This window comes from Etheostoma cragini, chromosome 3, assembly GCF_013103735.1.
Source record: "Etheostoma cragini isolate CJK2018 chromosome 3, CSU_Ecrag_1.0, whole genome shotgun sequence".
Classification (NCBI taxonomy): Eukaryota; Metazoa; Chordata; class Actinopteri; order Perciformes; family Percidae; genus Etheostoma; species Etheostoma cragini.
In genome coordinates this window covers 4,982,057-4,999,294 of record NC_048409.1, presented here as the reverse complement: position 1 = coordinate 4,999,294, position 17,238 = coordinate 4,982,057, and the positions used below count along the sequence as shown (strand labels likewise).

At 41.7% G+C, this 17,238-nt stretch overlaps 1 protein-coding gene across 6 annotated transcripts in view; it reads left to right on the top strand.

The window, feature by feature from the left end:
• The window catches only part of stard13b (StAR-related lipid transfer (START) domain containing 13b), an 88,688-nt gene that overhangs the window by 53,692 nt on the left and 17,758 nt on the right, over nt 1–17,238 (top strand). The window contains exon 1 of one of the 6 annotated variants that reach the window (XM_034866318.1): nt 949–1,210. The exons of 4 other annotated variants lie outside the window; for them this stretch is intronic. In XM_034866318.1, coding sequence (XP_034722209.1) covers nt 1,048–1,210 — 163 coding nt within the window. In that variant the 5' untranslated portion in view covers nt 949–1,047. Of the gene's footprint in view, nt 1–948; nt 1,211–16,876; nt 17,137–17,238 lie in introns of those variants that run through there. One more of the 6 variants, XM_034866337.1, reaches the window with a different exon arrangement.

Here is a 17,238-nt window from a genome sequence, read left to right as displayed (position 1 = left end):
TTTAATTAATATTATTATTATTAGTAGTAGTAGTATTGTCTAAGCTATCCTATCAAATAAAGGCCTAAAATGCCAAGAAGAATAATCACACACAACCAGCTTCTATGCAAACGGAAATGCTGTACGTGTTTATTTGCATATAGAGCGTGGAAGAGTGATCCTATCACAGCTGGGCTCTCAGGGCGCATTTGAAGACACATTCTTCTGCCAGGTGAAACCCCACATGCTTAGAGCTGTCCACTTGATTGGATCACTCAGGACAGATGTTAAAAGCAGGTCAAAACAGTCCCTGAGTGATCGTCTCTCAATGCGTCCCACCTTTACTTAGAGCTGTCCTCTTGTGATCCAATCACTCAGATTTGGATTTTAATACCAGGTGAAAATGGGGCCTAGGTCACTATTCAAGCTAAAATCTCTTTTTGTTCCTGGAGGAGGTGACACTTTTAGGAGACCTGCTGAGAGGCCTTCCTGTGGCTGGAGCTAGGGGTTATGGTGGTGGTGGGGGTGGGGGAGCAGAAATTAGCATTCTCCAACCAGGAAAACAACTTCTCCCTTTCTATCTCTACTCTGTAGTTTTCTGTAAAATGGCACAGACTTACTCTCACCCAGTAAACTTGGCACCTGTGTGACCAGCAACAGCAGAAGAGTTGTTCTAGTGCAGGGCGCGTCTAAAAAACACTATTTTTGTAAGCCCTCCCACAGCACTCTTTCTTCCACTCGTGCTCTCCTTACTCAGTTCATAGGCATTCCAATGGTATTTATATTTCCCTCCAGAGCAGAGGGAAGCTGACAAGCGTTCACACAGACATTGGATTCAGCTCAGCAAGGTGGGCAGTTCTCCAACTGCTCCCTTGCCATTGGCCTCCCTGTGGTCACATGAGACTAAAGGGTTGGCTCTCCTCCCCCTAGGCTCTGCTCTGCCGTCCTTCTCAGCTCACTTTAGGCTTTTTGCGCCTGTATGTGAAGTTTTCTGTTGAGGGGAGAGTGTGTGAGTGAGTGTGTATCAGCCAGCAGTCAGGGGCTTTTTTGGGATACAGTGTTTCAGTTATGTTTCGGGAGCTCCCAGAGTCTACAGGCAGCGAGTGTCTTGGGAGTATGACTCCAGAGACTCAGGATTTCTACCTGAGAATGGACCATCACCACAGACGCTCTGGGTACAGGCTGGGCAGGATCATTGCCAGGCAGCAACTCCTCAAGAAGATCGCTGGAGGTAGGAGAGGTGTTTGGATAGAAGTGCCATTTCAGACTGTTGTCCGACTCTCAGAAATCAGACTTTTATTTTGTAGCTTTGACTGAAGAGCCAGCTGTTAAGAATTCTGTTGAAACAAATCCTTCTTTTCCATATCTCTCGGAATGCTTGGAGTAACAGTTCAGCAAGTTGGTAGTCAAAACATGTAGTGAATATGATATGTCATATACGTATGAATGTGACGGGAATGAATGAAGACGGGATAACCTGGTGGCAAGTAAGCAAGGGCAGCATTGAGTTTGTTTGGGATCAGCTGGTGAACTTTGCCAAATGTCAGTTACTTTCTCTGGCTTTCTTTTTCCTTGTGCACTTCTTTCCAGATAAAAGTGGTATTCAATCAAAGTAATCTTTAAAAGAGAAATACAGCGGTAACAAAGTGTTTGTTTGTGTCTGCCTCTGCAGACAAAGCTAAACTTGAACTTCAGCCAATAGGCAGTCCAGAGTGCAGTGGTGTGCTGAATAATTAGCAGTGACTGACTATAAAGAACAGTGACAAGTGATAAGCTATAGGGTCAGTTAAGTAACAAGAGGAAAGCCCACACTGTAAACAAGAGCGATATCAATCAATGTCTTGGCTGACAGTTTTACAAGCCGTTGGCTCAGTTGTGGACTGCTTTATGCAGCCAGGAGAGCAATAGTGTTGTCTGCCCCCCAAAAGGCCTGTAACCTCTCGCCTTTGCTTTTACCTGGAGAGTTAAGGTCCCCAGGCCAGGGAGGGGGCAGGTGCAGCATAACAATAGAGAGAAGAGGACAAAGCTGCATCCCTATCGACTTCTAAACAGCTTTTAAAGACGCATGCCTTTAGAATGGCCTTTTTAATAAATCTCCCATAATTATGTGTCTATGTAAATAGTTTGTCCATGTGTAACAGTATGTGTGGTGAAGCATGTGTACAGAGCATGCTTGTATGGGTATATGCCATATGCACCTATTTGTGTGTACAGTATATTTATACACATTTCTGTTTTTAAATTGGTTTCTATTGTCTTGCATCACTATTTTAATTCTATTCTTGATATATGGTGCTCTGTTTGAATAATTATTTGTCTTCTAAGGCACTTTCTAACATCTGTTTTGAAAGTGAGAGAACATTTAATGTACTAATTATTATTATTATTATTATTATTATTATTATTATTTTAAGTACTTTTATTCCTGCAAAGGCTGGATATCATAACAGAAGCAGCTTCACCGTCTTTAGTCATCAGATGGCAACCCACAGCATAGTTCTCCTATCATTCACTGGAATGAGAAGTGTGAGTCAGATAATGCAGCCGCAGAGGACCGAGGCAGCGCATGAGGCATTTTTTGTAATGCTTGCGGATGTGAAAGATACACAGCTCACTGTTGGATGGATGTGTGAAGATGTCCTAGAGCTGTGTGTACGCAGGCCTATTTTCGGGAGGAAATCGCCATGATCTTATGTTTGCAGGCGTGTGCAGTCATGTAACCTGGCATGTGTTTTTTTTTTTAGATTACAGATGTCTGCTTTGACCGCAAACCAACAATTTAGGTCATTTGTGACAAAGATAGAAAATATGTACAAGTATATGTTTGAAGTGGGTTTATGATCAAGTTATTTTAATGTTTATTGTCAGGTGGGACTTTTCAAGTACTTTTAAATATAATGTGCTTTGATTCCACTGCAGACAAGGTATATATTTACTTTTGACTCATTTGACAGTTTTAATTACTCTGGAAATCCAGAGTACTGGCATAGAGCAATGCTGCTCATTAACTATGCCCTTGTAGCCAAGCAGCACCAATCACATCAGTGTATCTGATATAGGCGGGCCAGAGGCAAGCTGAACAGATGACAACAGTTTAATCCACCAGTTAGCTCCGCTGGTAGCTAAGCGTACGGGGCTCTGGATACGTCACCCCATGTGTTGTTGTGATTGGTCGTAGGGTTATCCAATTGCGTGCAGTGAGATTTTCAAATGCACGCTTGGTGCCGCCCCTCAAGATGGGCGACTTTCATTACTTGATGCCAGACCCTAAATCTAAGTTTGGCATTTTTCTGTGTGGTTTCAAACTGCTTTCAAAGTGACCAAAGAGAACAACTGTGGAACTGTTTCTTCTCAATATCATTTCCTCATGTCTCCTCCTGTTCAGATGACAGTGTCCTCGAGCGAGACACTGAACTTTACTGCAGCCCACTGCTCCTTATGCTTAGGATGTGTTAAATGCCGATGTCAACTTAGACCTTGTTGTGCTGTGAAAAATTGCGTGTGACAATAATGTTTGAAATTAATAAATCAACTTAATTGTTAATATTCTACTTAATGTATACAAGCACCATCCTCGTTACTCATTTAAAAATGTTCCAGCTAAATATGTGGATTAAAAATCACAACAATCCAATTGCAGCAAATGTAGACAAATTATCCGTTGAAAAACAGTGGTTACACTTTACTTGAGGTTTTCTACATACTAGTGACATGACACTGTCATGAACATGTCATAAAACATTATAAACAAGTCATAAACAGTTATAAATGCTTTTTTAGTAAGTGTCATTCAGTTTTGTCATGACAAGTTATGGTTATTGTTAGGGTTCATGCATCATGTCATGACAGTGTCATGTAAGTGTCACGTGTTCATGACAGTGTCATGTAAGTGTCATGTGTCCATGACAGTGCCATGTAAGTGTCACATGTTCATGGCAGTGTCATGTAAGTGTCATGTGTCCATGACAATGCCATGTAAGTGTCATGTGTCCATGACAGTGTCATGTGAGTGTCATGTATCCATAACAGTGCCATGTAAGTGTCACGTGTTCACGACAGTGTCATGTAAGTGTAACGTGTTCATGACAGTGTCATGTAAATGCCACATGTTTATGACAGTGTCATGTGAGTGCCATGTGACCATGACAGTGTCATATGAGTGTCATTTGTCCATGACAGTGTCATGTGAGTGTCATGTGTCCATGGCAGTGTCATGTGAGTGTCATGTGTTCATGACAGTGTCATGTCACTCTTGTCAAAACTTCAAGCATAGTGTTAACAAAACATCCATATGTGAAGAAGTTTGTTGCATTCAGCGAGAGTGTACCAGATGTGTTAAATGTAAAATAAAATAAAATGTAAAATGTACCTACATTAACTAACAGAAAACAAAGGCTGTATACCACAGTGTTAACTGTCCAGTGAATTAATCCCATGTCTTTCATATAAAGTAAATACAACCTTTATTAATGCTCCTTACACACACTAGATAATACAAGGTGTTTGTTTCTAAGAAGATAATATACATAGTTTTCCAACTATTTCCTTGGTTGTCCTTAGTGCTATACTTATGCAATCTGAAGCAATCTTCTTGCCTAATTTTGGCAGTTTCAGTTTTTAAATTCTGACTTGCATTTTATGCCTTAATTGAGCAATTTACTTGGAGGATGGCAGTTTTTCTGAGGAGCGCAGCTTTTTAGCCCTGCCCTTAAATCTTATTTGATTTCAAACCTCATGTCTCACTTTGTGTGAGGCATACATGTTTGAAATGCGAGGGATAACAGTGAGGTAGTATTTTTAGGCACTGACTGCAGAGTGTGCTGAACCACAGGATTGATCTCCTTGTGTTGCAGTTGCTCCTGCATTCCAGCTGGCCAGCCCTGTTGACATAGCAGGTTGAAAGTGAGAGGGGGCCATGGTGATGGGCTGAGTTACTCATGTATTGTTTCACCCCAAATTCCAGGGAAGTAAGTGGGGTCTTAGTCATGTTTCCGATTTGATGGCCTTTCAAAGCCACCAGAGCTATGTGTGTGGGTTCCCATCAGTCCACTATGACAAAGTACCAGGACAGACTGAAGTATATCTCATCAGCTTGGAGAGCCAGTGGATCTAAATGCACAGCTGTGTGTGTAAGACTGGAAGAAACAAGCATTTAAGTGCTGCACACTGGTATTGTTTTGCAAGGGAAAGGGCATGTTTTCATTGTGGAGGAATGTGTCTCCTTTCAAGAAAGTATTCCTCGGATATTGGAGTATTCTTCCATACTCCATCACTCTGGAAGGATTACTGTTTCTGCAGCTTTCTGCTCTGTCTGCCTCCATTCTTCCCTGCTCGGCCCATCTGAAGTCCAGATTCTCATCTCTTGCTTCTCATGTATTTAACATACCGCATATGTTCAATATACCTTTCATTTATACATAGCCTTTATACAGTCTAACACAGGCCATTGTTTGTGAATCAATGAGAAATTGATGCCGTCACTGAGAAAACTATTTTTTTATTAGTTTACCCACATTTTTATCAAATCACTGTAGTTTTTCAAAATGGATAGAAAGTTAAAGTGTATGCTGCTTGTGCATGCAGCTTTTTAAAGGTCCCTCTTTGGATGCTTTTATAGAGACCCTAATGATCCCCAAATACTGTATCTGAAGTCTCTTTTATATAGACCTTAGTGGTCCCATAATACTGTATCTGAAGTCTCTTTCCCAAAATTCATTCTTGGTGCAGAATTACAGCCGCTAGAGCCAGTCCCACAATGAGCATTCCTTAGTATGTGCCATTTCTGAGTCTGTAGCTTTTAAGGGGGGCAAGGTGGAAGCTGGGGGTGTGGCCTTAACCTACTGCCACTTTGCTCTTTTTAAAGCCAGGATGTCTCTCTCTCATGGGTGGGCCAAATTCTCTGGGCTGGCAAAGCAGAGAAAGGGAATGTAACCTTGCCCCTTATGACCTCATAAGGAGCAAGATTCCATGTCGGACAAGCTTTCATTTTCTCAAAGGCAGAGCAGGATACCCAGGGCTCGGTTTACACCTATGGCCATTTTTAGCCACTGGGGGACCACAGGCAGGCTGGGGTGAAAAATATAAATGTTAAAAAAATTTCATGCCATTGGGACCTTTAAAAAATAATATATTTGTATAATTTAGGTCTCAAATGAGGCATTGCTTGTTCTTCTGTAGGTTGAGGTTGTGAGTATGGAATGTATAGAATATCAGAATATATTGAGATGTACTGAGGTGTGTTTCATACATGATTTCACAACAGTGATTTTAGCAAATGCCAGAATGAATTCTTCACCATCTCCATAGTATTATGTCCTTATAGAGTTAAGAACTCAAATATTTATTGCATGATGCGGATGATGGTTTTCAGATGTTTCCCTTACCAAACCAGACTACTCAAGTAAGAAGTAAACTTCATCTGGGCTTCTGTGAAACCTCTGAGCAGCTGGAAGCTTCACCGTGACTAAAAGCTTCCTCGCTGACACTGGTTGTTCTTTTTCCTTTTTGCGGAGCTGTTGTGTTTCAGACAAGAAGCCCTGTCCAGTGTGACCCCTCCGTGGCCCTTCTTTATGGCTTTTTGACCCTGGTGCAGCCGACAGGCTCTGGTCTCTGCCGGTCTCTGCCCTGGAAAGGCAACCAGTGCATTCTGCTATGGTTGAGGACGTTGTGCGTCTCCTGTCAAATGACACAAATCATTGTGTGGCATCTGTGTTCTTATCATGAATCTGTCTGTGTCTTCAAAGCATGCCTATTATTTGGCGGTCATGGCTGAAATACACATGTCTTTCAGTGTTCACATGCTGTCAGACAGCCTCAATTGTTCCACTGCTGCAATGTATTAGTGGTTATACTGCACAGTGTCATCTTACATTGCTGTTTGCTCAGTTCTACAGTAAATATCTGCTTTATATCGTGGTTAAGATAAGTTTAATGACAGACTGAAATCTTCTGCGAAGTTGAAATGCACTTTATCAAAGTACTTATTAAGAAGCAAAACTTCTCCAAGCAGGATAATAGTGTGTCAACACAGAATACTTAGAATAACACTTCAGCTTGTTAAGAGGACAAGGTCTACCCTCGTTCTGTTATTCTTCTGACCAGCAGATGGATAATTGTTAGAGTCCCGCTCTGAAAGTTTTTTTTTGTTGTTCTGTCTTTTGAGAAGTTGTAACGGTAAAAAAGGCACTTCAAGGTGAGGAATTTAGTCAGCCTCTGTCCTCTCCCACTCAAGACTCCTCTCTCCAAAGCACTGAATTATTCATCAAGGGTCTGCTTCAACATGTGGTGCGTTTGATCATCTGTGTGTGAAACAAATGCAACTGCTCCTTCGTTCAGATGGGGGTTCGATGATAAGTGACGATGTAGCTTTATGCATTGTTTACTTAGTACACACAAACCCATTCAATCTTTTATTTTATAAACCCCTCTGTTGTGGATGTGATTGCTATGCAGATTTTTGTTTGCTACCTTCAGGGGGCAGTAAATAATACTGACAGGGAGGCAGTTTTCACAATGTGATTAGCTGGTGGTTTACCTCTAGCACTACCGTCATTGCATTTCAACTAATTCAGTCTATGGTCTCTTCTCTTGTTTTGTGCTTACAACATACAACCATTCTGTTGAACAGGTGCCTAATATGAATTATGTCATTGTACACTATTCTCCCTCAATGCAATGTACAGAAGAAGCTGCTCACAGCTGTAAAAACACAATATCATTGTGGGTGGTGGTGAGACAGCTTGGAAAACATAAAGAAGGCATAAATAAAGCTTCAAAAAGACTCTCAGTTTGAAGTTCAACTGGCCTTGAAGTTTTGGTTTGACACCCAACGCTGCATGTACTGTATCATTTCCTGTTAGTACTCAATGGAAAAGTTTGTAGTAGCAGTACAGGTATGACAATGAATACATAATGCAAAGATTTAGTATGTAGTATAATTGGGGACATGCCGATGTTTGCATGTTCTCCTTGTTTAATTTCCTTGTGTGTGTGTGTGTGTGTGTGTGTCTGTGTGTGTGTGGAAAACAGAATAGTTAAATGCATGCCTATTACAGTTGGGTCCTGATCCCTTACGGAACATTGTAAATCTTGATTCACAAATTCGTTGATATAAGTAGCAACATGTAGCAATTACAGAGATAATTACTTAAATTATCTCTGAAATGTTTGAGAATGACTGTTAAATATTGTGTTTGCAGATACCGTACATGACATATTGACATTGCCAGAAGGTGTTTTGGTTATTTTGAGTTATGTTCCAGCCCTGATTTGCTGAGCAGGCAAAGAAAAAAGATATCTAGTTAAATCCAAATGACAAAAAAAACACATTTGAGCTCAACATTTTTATTCCTGATACATCTCTATATGTAAATAATTAACCCTCATGTTGTCTTTGGATCAAATTGACCCGTATTCCTATGCCAATGTTCTTTTTAACTACCCAATTACCCAAAATAACATGATTGATTCCACACAATGCTCTTTGACAAGTAAAAATGTCTACTTTCATTCATTTTGGGGCGTCTTAGCATTTGAAAAACAAATTGAAGTGGTTTTGAAATAATATTGAGTAAAAGCTTACACGCTCCAGTCTGTAATTATCCATCAACATAAATTCCTTTAATTTTAGTCTAAATAATTCCTAATTTCTGCTTTTCTAACTCAAACATTAGGAATACTTTCCTATAAATGAGGTTTATTGACCATAAATTCCCAAATTAACTGTAATACTAAAGTTAATTAGTTAGTGTTACTTAGTGTTGAAAACGTCAAGAAAAGTGACAAACATTGAAAATAAAGCGTCAAAAGTGTTAAAAAAGGGGACAAAAACGTAAGAAAAAGTTTAAAACATTGATAAAAAGCGTCAATAAAAGTGTTGGTTTTCGGGAAGAGAACACAGGGGTTAAGCCATTTGTCTACAGCTCCGAGTGCTTCCTTACATCCCAAAATTCAGCCACCACTGTTTCCGAAGCCAGATGGTAGATGTGTAATTCCCCAGCCTCCTGATGATAAAGAAGGAATAAATGATAGCAGGGTTTACGTAACGGCCGTAACTGTAACTGACTCAATCCAACCAACCTCTGGTAAATAAAGGTCACATTCATACAGCTCTTAGCCCCTTTTGCCTGTAGGTGGCGAGCTGAGCTCACATCCTGCCTGTAAAGCTTTCTGCTGTGTAAGAATCAGTGGCGTTTCTACACAGAGGAGCTGACAGCTGGCACATGTGCAGGGGCTGGCTAATCATTTGCGAAGAGATTTGAGAAATGCCTCAGCTGCACTGTAACAGGAACAGAAAGTCACATATTAACAGAGCCATGGTGGAAAACCTCTCATGTTCTCAGCTCTTGTACATTCCACAGATTAGAAATAGCTAATTCAACGAAAAAAAGCCTTCTTACCCATGCATGCAACAAATAGTACACTAAATATGTTTTTGATCCAAATAATCACTTCTCAGTCGTCAGAGAGCTGCAGCTAATTAGTCTTGGATAAAGGAAGCATATGTAGAGATATTTAAAGTATTCTCAGTTTACATTTACATTTCATGGATTCAAATTACAAAAACAAGTTTTGGAAAAAAGAAAAGAAAATGAAAAGACAACAGAGATTTATTTAGATTAGAGAACTGCTACTTCAGGCTTCACTTAAAAGCACATTACATTCTTGACATAGTGGTTGTTGCGCCTCAAATTGGACCATGTGTATCCTTCAAAGTGCATTTTCCCCCTCATCTGCATGCAAACCCTGCCAGCGTTCAGCACTTGGCTGCCCTCCTGTGGTTGAAGTGCACATCACAGGTCATTAACTGGGAAAAACTGACAGCATGCATGCAGACCACAGACATTCAGCCGCTGTCTCTTCACTTTATAGACCGTCTGAACACAGCCTGTCGTTGATGGCCACGCATGACAAATGTCCCTACATTTTCTATTAGTGCTCTCTCTGTGCGTGCTCTGATAAAGCAATCACTCGGCTCCTTTTAATGGGTTATCATTCTTGACACCTCATCATACATAACGACACTCGCTGACGTTATCATCATCAGACTCACGGGTCTGTTGCATGAGTGCCACGAGGCTCCTGAGGCAGTCTTATGGTCGTTCACTTTGATGTCGTTAATTAGGACCAGCGTCCCAGGGATGGCTCCATGCTTTTATTGTGGAGGTCCCCGAGAGGGCTTTCTCACGGTGGGGGCCCTTGTTCTGACATTGGCCCCCTCTCTACCCTCTGACTCTTTGAGGCCATTCCCAGAGAAGGAGGGAACCCCACGTAGTCCCCTCTGGGATCCAGTCCAAATGAGCGGGAGATGGACCTAATGCAGCTCTGCAGGAATCCACTTCAGAAGAGTTTCTTCCCAATGTTTTCCTTCTCCTCTCTTACCCGGTTCCTGTACTTCACAGAGCTGTGGTCACACATGAAACCTCATACATTAATTTACAGTATCTTTGAACTTAATAGCATCTGCTTAGCTTAAAAGATCTTCCTTCATGGGACGTTTGATTTATGCGGGTGCCAGGACTTGCGGAACATGCGTTGATAACTTTCCAGTCAGGCTTTTTTCCATGTCGGAGTCAAGATTTTAGGTCAGCTGCCTGAGTGTTTGTTAGTAATTCATAGTCATTTCCCTTTAGTTGTGTTATACAGTGGTCTCGGAAAACCAAATGACAGTGTTTATAAAGGCTATCAAAGGGAAAGAAGAATTACAGCCACACAACCGTATATTACAAGTGGGAAAACAGCATAACAAGGCTAGGCATGCAGCCTACTGTGCTTTACATAAAGCAGGACATGTATGGACTTCAAATCAAAACACACACACAATCACACACCTCCAGGAAGTTGTGGTAAATGTTGGTAGCAGTTAACGGCACGACCACATGGGACACTGTAGGAGTCTTGTTGAAAGAAAGGGACGGAGACAGAAAAGCAGAGGGGAGGGGGGAGGAGAAAGAGGGAAGTTGAGAGCTTCAAGGGAATGTTTTAGTGGACAAAAAAATGAAGCTGGGAGAAAGTTGAACTTTCCCCTTCTGAAGTCTCTTTTTTTAGGTCTAACATGTGGACAAGGGGCAGCATAAATGCCCACAGATACAATACCTCTCATAATCTATCAGGCTGTCTTTCTGTTTGTATTTTTCCTGGGAAGATTTGTCACGCTATTATTAACTCTGAAGAGCTCAGTTTAATAAAAAAATATATTTTGGAATGAGGGCCAAAAACAATATTGAGATGAGAATGGCTATTCAGCTCAAATCAGTGTTCTTCTGAGAGAAGAACTGTTGAATATCATTACAGATAGCTAGCCCTGACCAGCCTGCATTAGTCATCCAGCACTGTGTTATTTATCAATCTGTGGATAGACCAAATAACCCCGACTGAAGAACTAGCACAATGATTACTCTACAAACATCAACACTGGGTTGAGGAAATAGTCCAGGGGTTCGGGGAGGTATGCCTGGATGAAATGAAAAAGGAAATTTCCGAAAGCCAAAGTTGATGTTTTTATCACCAAAGAAAGCAAATCCTTCATAAAGGCCTCCAAGATGCTTGTCAAAACACTTAAACGTGCGTGGGAACATGGCTGCAGTCCAGCGTCTGGAAGTGTTTAGCTTGTGTGTCGTGCCTTGGAAGTCACTGTAGTATGTATTTCACAGAAGGTTCTGAGTGATTTCTGCTCTGTTCAGAGTTGCTGGCAGTAAAGTGGAGGTACTTGGGGATGTGGGAATTGCAGCGATGCCCTCCTTCTCTAGAGGTTTTGGGGTCAGAGGTCCATTTTCTAGTAAAGAACACTTCTGCTGGAAGTCATGTGCCAAAGAGTGCTGTTTGTGTGACCAAAGCGGAAGCAGGAAAACACCAGTCTGCGAAGCCGTAGTACACTCAACACTTCCCTCGTTTTTTGCTGTTTGCTGAGAGACTCTTGGGAATCGACATGTGGTTGTTAGACAATTTTCTCCAAACTGAGTGAATGTGAGACGCTGTAACGAGTTGGATGAAAACACCACAGCGCTAACAGTTTGAACTTTGAAGCATTGGCTTGTTCAGAGGCCACGCAGCCCACACATCACAGCCCAGTATTTGTCTTCTTGGCTGTGACACCCGACCAGATTCAGCGTGCTATCATTTTTGCAGATTGCGTCTGGGAGCATATGTAAAATCCTTCACTGAAACGTTATTTGTGTGACTCACTGATAATCTTTTCACACTTATCTCCAAAGCTGTGGTTTAGTGACTTGGAACACATGTAATGTCAGCTTTTGGAAACAAATTAAAGGTCAAATGTCATGAAATTTTTTAACATTAATATGCGTCCCCCCAGCCTGCCTATAGTCCCCTAGTGGCTAGAAATGGCGATAGCTGTAAACAGAGCCCTGGGTATCCTGCTTTGCCTTTGAGATGAAGCTCAGATGGGCCAATCTGGAATCTTGCTCCTTATGAGGTCATAAGGGGCAAGGTTACCTCCCCTTTCTCTGCTTTGACCGCCCACAGAATTTGTCCCACCCATGAGAGAGAGAGAGAGACATCATGGCTTTCAAACGAGCAAAGTGGCAGTTGGTCAAGGCCACACCCCCAGCCTCCACCTTGGCCCCCCCTCTCTCTTCTCCTCAATTGCTACAGACTCAGAAATGGCACATACTGAGGAAAGCTCATTGCGGGACTGGCTCTAGTGGCTGTAATTCTGCACCAAGGCTGAATTTGGGGAAAGAGACTTCAGATATGATATTAGGGGACCAATAAGGTCTGTATAAAAAAAACTTCAGAAACAGTAGTAGGGAACCACTAAGGTCTATGTAAAAGCATTTAATGAACACCATGTCATGGGACCTTTAAAGTGATTTTCCATAGTTTTCAAAGTGTTGACAAGACCATGCTGTCCCCACATCATTCTTACCCTCTTTTAAGCAGTGATCCATCACAATGTTGTATTCTTAGGCAGGACTGTGTGAAAGAAATGGATCCGCGTTGGCTTTTAATATTAGACTACCACTACCAAACACTGCTCAAGGTCCAGGGATAAGGGAGAATGACAGTGTAGGTATTTAACTGTTGTGACAGTGCATTGTATTATCACAAGGAACAAGTGACTGGTATTTCCAGACCTGAGAGAGAAAGAGACGAACAGAGAGACAGGCAGAGAAAGAGAGAGAGAGAGAGTTCATGGGTTGTTACCCCTGAAGATGAAAGAACCTTCTCTCTGGGTGTCCTTCAGAGGTGAAGGAGAGTGTTACCACAGCTGTGCTGCTCTTGTTTAAATTCAATACAGACCCTCAAGAGAAAAAAAAAAACACAGTCCAGATGACTTTTGACCCGGCATGCTTTGGCAAAGGCCAACAACAGCAGCTCTCTGGCTCACATCGTGGTGTTATTTACTTTCAGAATCAATATGTTATCGCTGTCAGTGTGTATATCTGCTTTGAAGTGAAGGGCGGAGAGTGTAAAAAATATAATTAATAGTATTATTAAAAAAAATACTAAGACCAGACAGGCACCTGCAATCTGTCTTTTAACATGAGAAGCAAATTAAGATGATATGTGCCATGAGGGCATTGTCCATTAATCTGTCGACCATTTTCTTGATAAATAAATCAGTTGCTCGGTCTATAAAATGTTGGAAATGTCGATCTGTTTTTGCCAAAGCCCGAGACGACATCCTCAAATATCTTGTTTTGTCCACAACTCAAAAATATTCATGTTTTCTGTCACAGAGGAGAGAAGAAATTAGAAAATATTTGCATTTACGAAGCTGGAATCAGAGAATTTTTACTTTCTTTTGATAAAAAAAAAGACGTAAACCGATAAATCCGTTATCAGAATAGTTGCCGATTATTTTATTGTTAAAAATTAATCAATTCATCTTTGCAGCTCTGTGTGCAATATTTAAAAGGCGGATCTGGGATGTATGAAGAGGCTCTTAATTAAAGAATCTTGGATGTCTGTGAAACCCTGACCTTCGCAGCTTCAGAATGCTAATGTCTTCTTGGCACCGGCATCTCCGGGGCTGGCACTGTGTTTGTCCTCAAGTCCCCTGTCCTCCAGGAGGCATTGATGTCTGCTTTGAATATATCCACTTGTCACTGGAGACCTGTGGTCCACTGAAAGGATCTCTCCACAGGTCACTGTGGACCACAGGGCAAAAGCAGGCCCAGGATTTGCGAACTCATTTGTCATTGAGGACATTTTACTTTGGTGTCTTAGCAACGCAGCCCTAGAGCTGATCATTTTAAACCTGCATCCCATGTCGACTGCAGGATAACAGGTCCCCTGTGTGCCTCACGGGATCAAATGAGGGGGCTGGAAGTCCTTGGGTGATTCAACACCAGCACTCTGTAATTACTCGGGCTTCGGAGCCGGCCAGCTCATGTGCCAATCACTGCGTCAACAGTAAAGTCACATCCACAAAGGGACTCTGTTGTTCCTCACCTCTGCAGACAGAGAATTCTTAGATTTGGCTATTGTCCTGTGTCTCAACACCTTGCCGGGGATGACGGGGAAGCTGTGAACTGAGGACGTGTTGTGATATTAGCGAGTGGCACCTCCTGTTATGCTGACGACTGTGGCATATTGTGCCGAGGATGTTGGAGCCTGAGGGACATGTAGCTTTGTTCATTAAAACCCAATCTTAAAAAAAAAAGGCAGGCTTTATTCCCACGACATTAGGGTGAATTACATGGGGCACTGCAATATTAATCCACCTTGTGCATTGCCAGCATTCCCCTTAGAGGACCTGAGACTCTCACAAATAGAGAACGGATCTCCTGTGGCTCCTTAATCAACAATAATGTTGCCTCTCGGAAGGTGGGGGGGGGAATCACCAGACGCCTCCCGATACAATATAATCACGATACTTATGCCATGATACGATATTATCTGTAATATATTGCAATTTATAACCTTATTTCTAACTTCTAATTTTTCCCAGTTTCAAATGATGTCCCCAAAAGGAATCTTTACCAACATCTGTTTTTTTTCTAAAAAGACACAGTTCTCTGTTTGTTCATATCACTTCAATTGTATTGCTGCAAATGGGATTGTCAAGCAGATAAACTGAGCAACACATACAGTGTATAATAAAAGGTCCATACTTGGCACCTGTGTATTGATACAGTATTGAAAATATTGCAATACTTCGTTCCAATTTTTTCCCCCGCCCCTACCTCTACGTCCGTCTTTTCAGTCACGATTATTTGTGCTTCCTGTTTGATCCCCTATGCACACTTACAAACTGTGAGACAGAGGGGAATTTCATGCTATTTTGGGCATGATACATCAGATGTTGTGGTTTTTGGGCAGACAGCGTGTTTCCACTGGCTGTCTGTTTAGCTTACTTTTACAGTAAGACTGACTGCTCATTGTGAGTGGGTGTCTGTATGCAATTAGCATCATAAAAGGGAAGAGAGGCCTCTCTTCTATGCCTCCCAGCGTGACGACACCTCTCTGCCAGCCAACCAACCCACTAGTGGAATCTTTTTTTTCCTCTCCGTTCTGCTGGCTCGCTCTGTCTTTCTCCAGGTGTTTTTGATACAGACAATCTCAACAATCTCAGCGCTCAGTGACAGCCTGTGTGTTTTTTGACTGATATATTCGGCTGGCTTGTCTGGCTGATTCATTCAGTCGTCTCTGCAGCAGTGCAGTGTGGGGGAGGAATGGACACTTTTTTAACGGCCTCCACTGTTAGTACTTATACATTTAAGCAGTTTGTTTTAGAGTGCTTTTAAAGGTCAGATACTTACTGAGTGTATTTATTGTTAAATGGTTTGTTAAGGTGACTAAAGTGGACTGCCTGCGTCATTCTGTCTGTGCTTGCAGCTTGCTACCCAGGCCTGGCCCCAGTGGCTCCGAAGACTTGTGTTTTACAAGAGGAAATGGCAGAAACGTGACGAAGCGGCGGGCGCAGTACAAACAGGCTTCATATGGAATAGTAATTAGGCGTAAGGAAATTAGGAATGGAAATGTCGTCTTATGTAATCATAGCCCAATGGCAAATCCCAGTAATTTAAAGTGCTCCTCATTTTATCCACACATTTAAACAAATAGGTTTTCCGTATGCATCATCATAGATTTTTGACATTGTTTTGCTTAGATGCTTATTTTAATTACATTTTTCTCCTATTTTCTTATATTTTACCTTCTAACAATTTACATTGTAAGCTTGGAGGGATGGTGAAACTAGAAATATGTCAGTGTCTTTTAAATGTGTTAATGATGTGCAAATAAATATAATATGTGAACATTATTTTATATAATTACAGTTACTCATTACTTATTGTTTCTTTCATTAGCTATATACAAGGATATCAGTTATTCTTTGTTTTGTGTCAAATGACACAGCAGCACTGTTGCTGTCTCAGGTGACACAGATCACACAAGTCCTCTCATTCATTGATTTTGCCTCAGACAGAGAGGCTGAGACGGAGGTGAAACAGACGACTATATCACCCCGATGATGTTAGTGTAGAGTCTTGTAAGCCGAGTGCCTCAGCATGATTCACCGCTGCTGATTGCTGACGGTTTATGTCATGGTTTTCCCCCCAGTTCTGCTGCCATGATTTTCCATTTCATTGACCTGCTGGAACAACATCTGGACTCTTCAGAAAAAACACACTTCCCCTTTGTTTGTTTAAATGAAACATTTACACACATCCACTTCTTGGATGAAATCGCGAAAGATTGTAAAAGCTGGCGACGTGGCTGAAACGACTGGGAACAAAGAGACGTATGAGGAAATGGTAAATCCATCCCGTTTAAAAACAGCGTCTTAAAATTAAAGAAGAGAACCCAGAATTCAGAGGAAGCGTAGATCTTTGCCAAAAAATGTGCTGAGTCGGGCTTAAAAGCGAGTTGTCGTGGGCAGAGCTGGAGGGTCGGGCACAAGAAGCTGAAGTGGGAGGGAGATGGGGGGGGGAATGTTAGGGAGCCTGCCACAGAAAGGGGTGGGTTGAAGGAGAGATTTAGTATCAAGACAGGCACATGGTAGGTTGGGGGTAGATGGAAAGAGAAAGGGGAACGAAGGAGCTGTGGAGTTCATACTACAAGCTGTGTTCAGAGAGAGAGAGCAGGAATGTGGCTCAGCGTGGGAATGAAGATGCTCCGACATGTCGAGAGACACTCTTAAGTCTTAAGACAGATATATGACCCACTCCGGCTGTATGATGAAAATATCCCGTAAGTACACAATAATGTATGACAGGAAATAAGCTATGAGGTTAGGTAATTGAAGGACTTTGGTGGTTAGACATATTAAGGCCTGTGCTTTAATGCTGATGA